The sequence below is a fragment of the Chelonoidis abingdonii genome, chromosome 11 (genome assembly GCF_003597395.2).
Source record: "Chelonoidis abingdonii isolate Lonesome George chromosome 11, CheloAbing_2.0, whole genome shotgun sequence".
In the NCBI taxonomy this organism is placed as follows: Eukaryota; Metazoa; Chordata; order Testudines; family Testudinidae; genus Chelonoidis; species Chelonoidis abingdonii.
In genome coordinates this window covers 50,079,655-50,085,101 of record NC_133779.1, presented here as the reverse complement: position 1 = coordinate 50,085,101, position 5,447 = coordinate 50,079,655, and the positions used below count along the sequence as shown (strand labels likewise).

The window sequence follows — 5,447 nt, the reverse complement described above, 5'->3', positions numbered from 1 at the left end:
TCATCCCTCCCAGCTCCTGCATCCATCCTTCCCCTTCACAATCCCATTGCACGTCCATGTAATGTTACAGCAAAGGGAGCACGAGCCTGCTGAGGATCAGGGGAGTTGGGAGCTGTGGCGAATATAGGGGCTGCACGTCCCCTCTGCAGGCTCCTGCCGTATGGCCTCACTCTGTGCAGGGAAGCCGCAGCCGTTCAGCTGAGTCTGGGCCCCTCTGCACACAGGGGAGGATCATAGAATCATAGAATATCTGGGTTGGAAGGGACCTCAGGAGGTATCTAGTCCAACCCCCTGCTCAAAGCAGAACCAATTCCCAACTAAACCATCCCAGCCAGGGCTTTGTCAAGCCTGACCTTAAAAACCTTTAAGAAAGGAGATTCCACCACCTCCCTAGGGAACCCATTCCAATGCTTCACCACCCTCCTAGGGAAATAGTGTTTCCTAATATCCAACCTAAACCTCCCCCACTGCAACTTGAGACCATTGCTCCTTGTTCTGTCATCTGCCACCACGGAGAACAGGATGATGATGATTGTGTTACCATAGTACCCAGGAGCCCCAGTTATGGACCAGAGCCCCTCTGTGCTAGGCATGGCAGAAACACAGAACAAAGAGACAGAGCTTCCAATCTAATACAAAGGGGACGGGTAAAGCCATCTACTCCCTGATGCCTTTATATCCCAAAAGGAGATTTCCCATCTGATGAGGCTGGACTCTTTGGGGATCTTCTGACCTTTTTATTCTAAACAGACAAGGGGAGAAAATAAAAAAGAAAGGAGATAGAGACAGACAGAGCCTTCTTCCAGCTGCTACGCCCAATCAGCAGAGAACCAGCCATCAGTTCCCACGTGTGGATTCCACTGCACTAGACAGTTCATGGTTTTAGATGTTTCCCTCTGGCCGGTCGCTGCAACGTGTGCCCGCTGTAATTCCGTGAATCAAAATCCAGATGAGCGTATAAGATTCCATCCTGTTTGGTGACAGTTAGAAAAATTAGCCGCCTCCTTGCAAAATGAAGGAGGTGATCAGAAAGAGCTGGGATCGAGCTCTGATAAAACTGAACATCCAAGCGAGTTTAGCCTGATGAAAAATTCCCTCTCATCTCTGATTCTCCTGCTAGTCCTCTAAATTGTGTGTGTTTTCAAAACCAGCGCTGGATTCTGTCTTTAAGAACTCACCAGCTGATAATATTCTGCCAGATCCAACCCCCCATATAAATGGACACTCTCCTACAGAGCTCAGTGAGCTTTGGATCAGGCCCACAGCACCTTTCACTGGAAAATCTTCATGTGCCTTACAAATATAATTTCTTATGGCTCTTTATCTTTGAAATGTCAGAAATGTTCCCAGTTGCACACAAAACCCCTGTAAAGGGCATGGTCAGTAACAACAGAACTTTGAATTTCTCAGCATTCTTGTGTAGTTCATCTTCTCATCCCTTTTTGACATATGGGGAAACTGAGTCAGAGCATGTAAGGGACTTGCCCACCATCCCACAGTAAGTTGGTACCAGAGTTGGCATGAAAGCTCCTTGCTCCCCTTCTGCTACTCCAATAGCTAGACCCGACTTTCACCTTCGCTTCAAGATCAATCAGTTTAAGTGTGAAATGTATAAAGTTGGACTGAGGGACTAGAAATGGCTGAGAGACACATTGACTGGCACTCTGAGTACGTGTTCTAGACCTGAAGAGGGGCTCTGTGTAAGCATGTTTTCTCACCAAGAGTAGTTGGTCCAATAAAATATATTACCTCACCCACCTTGTCTCTGTAATACAGGCTACAACAAACTGCACACATTGATTTAGACCCAGATCGTTTGTAACATGACGTACCTGGTTCTCCTCTGAAGCTGGAGGTGCTGAGATCCTGGGCTTGAATCCTGGAACAAACAAACAAAGACAACAGTAAAAGTTCCTCTTCCACAGTCACTCCCCTGGCTGTAGTTCATTGACTAATGATGCATCCGAGCTGTGAGTGCGCAGGGCACCACTCTGCATGGCACATGGAGAGAGGCTCATCAGAAAGGCTACTGCTCTTTGTGAGCTATGGACAAGGTGCCTGGGCCATGGGCAGTAGAAGCCTTTCTACATTGCTCCCTTTGTCATGGAGAACAAAGCCATTCTCTCAACACAGGAAATTCAAGTTTCAGAAAACAAATATTCTGAGATCAGTGCTGGCAGTTGTGACATTTGCAGCATATTCGGGCTGGTCTGCACTAGGGGAGGGGATCGATCTAAGATATGCAACTTCAGCTACAGCTACGTGAATAACGTAGCTGAAGTCGAAGTATCTTAGATTGAATTACTTACCATCGTCACGGCGCGTGATTGATGTCCATGGCTCCCCCTGTCGACTCCGCTACCGCCGTTCGCGTTGGTGGAGTTCCGGAGTCGACAGGAGCGCATTCGGGGATCGATATATCGCGTCTAGATGAGACATGATATATCGATCCCTGAGAAAATCGATGTGCTAAACCGGTGCCGATACGGCGGGTAGTGAAGACGTAGCCTATCTATTATCGCGAACATGGACAGTTTGGACTGCCCTATAACAAGCAAGGGAGTGGGATTTTCTCTCTGCGGAAAGTCGTCCTGGGCTGAGCTGTGTGTTTCGTACCTAGTGTGGAAGGGGCCAGAGGGTCCAGATGAAGCTCAGAGACACCAGCAGCAGCAGCAGACCAGCTCCAGCCGCAAGAGGCACAATGTAATGTGAGCAATCGCTGGCAGGGGCTGTGGAGGAAGCTAAAAAACAGACAAGTGGCTGACTTGAGTAGAGAGAGTCGTGATTCCACCACATCCAGCTCTTCCCTCTTGATCCCCATCTCACCACAGGCCTTAACCCCTGAGGAGTGAGGATACAGGAGCCTTCAGCACCTTTCAATCTCTCTCTTGTGCCTGTGGCATTAGGCCAATGATTTCTCCTGCAACTAGAATCTTCTCTGCACCTTCTGCCACCTACAAAATCCTCACTGTAGCTCTCTCTTTACCTCTCACATCTCACCAGGAAACAGCTTTCTGCACCCTCAAGTGTCTCTGTTCCCTTATCCCTCTGACATTGGTTGTCATTTAGCTCTGTAAGGTGCTTTACAGCTACGGCTGGTGTGACAATTTCTATTGAAAATCACTGTCTGAGCACTGCAATTCCCCTTTCCTCCTTCCCCAAAGTTCTTGGCAGCTCTGCCTGCTCCTACATATTACCCGACATTTCACAACTTTCTCTAATTACAAACTGCATTAAAGTCACTCTGAACATGGACATTTTACATGTCTAATTACCGTGATAATTATCATAGCGCCTCAGAGTCCCGGTTACAGACCAGACCCTCACTGGGCTATCGATCTGACTCCCCTCTACTCCCAGAATATAGAATCACTCACCTTCAACATACCTGGCAATTTTCTTAACACTCTTGCCAGAAGAGTTGAATTTAACATCACAGGTGAAATTCTTCCCACTGGTCCAGGTGGCCACGGGGACGCTAATGTGATTTATGAACACCAAGGAGCCATCCTTTGCTTTCAGCGAACGTATCAGCCCCTGTTCCTGCAGATCACCAGAAATACTCCAGGAAATTTGGACTGCGTTGGAAACTCCATGGACCACGCAAGCCAGATCAGCCGTCCCAGGGGAGAGGAGGCCGTGTGGAGATGGAGCCAGAGGCAGCACCCAACTGCTGGAGGTGTAACTGTCTGCAGAGTAAAGCAGAGAGTCCAGTGTGATGCTGAGCTGAGCTGCAGTTTGATTCAGGGGGTTAATTGTATGAGATGAAAATAGCTCAAAGGAAAAATGTGTTGTACAATAGGAAAATATGAAGAAACTGACAAGTGAAATGAAATCCAGCCCTAACTGAACACATATTTGCACTTAGAAGAATGGAAACTCTGTGCTATTTTAGAAACTGATGCAGTCCTAAGAACATTTCCTAATTTCAAAGTATTGTTTAATTAAAATATGGATCATAGGTTAAAAATATTCCTAGCATGTGCCCTGAACACAGAAAATCTTCAATAGTTCATTTCCATGAATTTCATATTTTTAATTGCACAAAATACATTTTTTCTGTTCTTTCAGCAGCTAGTGTTTACTTGCTCTTTTTTGGTTTCAGACAGTCTGTCTTCTAACAATTCAATCTTCGATAAACAATCACAGCAGCTTTTTAAGTTTTAACATGCACATGAACGTCAGCATTGTCATTCCACTTCTTTCCTAATCATCCAGTTCTGTTTTCTTACCTCCAACAATCAGAGTGGATCCGTTGCCAAAAGTCAAGAAGATGACGTAAGATTCGGTACAGTAATAAACCCCCGAGTCATTCCGTTGGGCATTGTAGATTGCCAGGGTCAAGTTGTGTCCTTCCGATATGCAAGCAACTTTATTTACATTTTGATGATCTGAGCATCTCTTAATTAACATGGGGGCTTCACCTTCTCGTCTCCTGTACCACTGAGCTGTTATACCTCCTGCTACAAATTGTTCTTTGGAAGAGCACTGGATCTTTGCTGTATCATTAATGTTCACAAACAGGAATGGCTGAAATTGGTGCAGATATCCCTGCACTCGTACCACTGTAGGAAGAAAAGAGGTTGTGTTGTTAGAGTCAATTTTCAGCAGATCATGATCTGCTCTAAATAAACTGGATAGATCAGGATGAAAACGGAAGCAATCGGATGATATTACTGCCCTACAGCCAGAGCACTGGAAATTATAGTAAACCTGTACAAAAATGAATGAAGAGCATCTCAACTGCAGCAGAACTGTCCTAAGCTACCAGACATCATGAAAGCCAATGTCCTATTGAAAAAGCTCCTTTCTCAATTCCAAACCTTAACACAATGACTAATGCAAAAGCTTTACCCATGAAAGACAAAAGCAGATACTTGGCGAACAGCATGATTGTAATAAACAATATCATGAAAGATGAAATCTAAAAGCACCCGTCTGGTATGCTGCTCAAGTGGAAAAGGTCTAACATCCTGGTGACAAACGCCTCCTGGGGGATGTGCTGTGCTGATAGATGCTTTGAACGGGGTTGGTTTTTTTGTTTTAAAGAACTCTTTGGGGACAAACTATTTCTTTTCGCCTGTTGCTGCATTTGACTCAAACATGAATCTATTGTTATGATTCAGGATAATAAAATAACCACCAGGATGTGGCACAATGTAGAATATGCTGGAGATTATATTAGATGTGCTTCGATGTTGAACTGAGACAGCGTGTACCAGGGCTTCCTGACGGGTCAGGCTATTGCATACAACACTGGTTGAAGGTGTGATTGTGCAGACAGCATTGCCTATGGCAAATGATTTTCCCAAGGGTTCAGTGCCCACAACTGGGGCTAGCTTTTTTAAGAGACCAGCTCCCATTAGGCACCTAACTAACAACATGATTTTCAAGAGGGCTCTGCACTCCCATTGGAACACTAATGGCTGGATACTCAAGAGACTGGT

General features: G+C 45.5%; 1 protein-coding gene across 1 annotated transcript; it reads right to left on the bottom strand.

The window, feature by feature from the left end:
* Positions 1 to 2,616: 2,616 nt before the first annotated feature.
* Positions 2,617 to 4,923, bottom strand: LOC116830574 (uncharacterized). Its single transcript, XM_032790141.2, has 4 exons — positions 4,855 to 4,923; positions 4,233 to 4,565; positions 3,378 to 3,689; positions 2,617 to 2,741 (listed from the first exon to the last, which is right to left on the bottom strand). The coding sequence occupies exons 1-4, from the start codon at positions 4,910 to 4,912 to the stop codon at positions 2,617 to 2,619; spliced, it is 828 nt and encodes a 275-aa protein (XP_032646032.2). The 5' UTR covers positions 4,913 to 4,923.
* Positions 4,924 to 5,447: the final 524 nt, after the last annotated feature.

What these genes read in the sequence shown, in the direction of transcription:
- LOC116830574 (XM_032790141.2), bottom strand. Translation starts at nt 4,912, where the DNA reads ATGATATTGTTTATTACAATCATGCTGTTCGCCAAGTATCTGCTTTTG. An exon ending in TCTGCTTTTGTCTTTCATGG is followed by an intron (nt 4,566 to 4,854) that starts GTAAAGCTTTTG and finishes TTCTTCCTACAG; the next exon opens with TGGTACGAGTGCAGGGATAT. An exon ending in ATCCACTCTGATTGTTGGAG is followed by an intron (nt 3,690 to 4,232) that starts GTAAGAAAACAG and finishes TTTACTCTGCAG; the next exon opens with ACAGTTACACCTCCAGCAGT.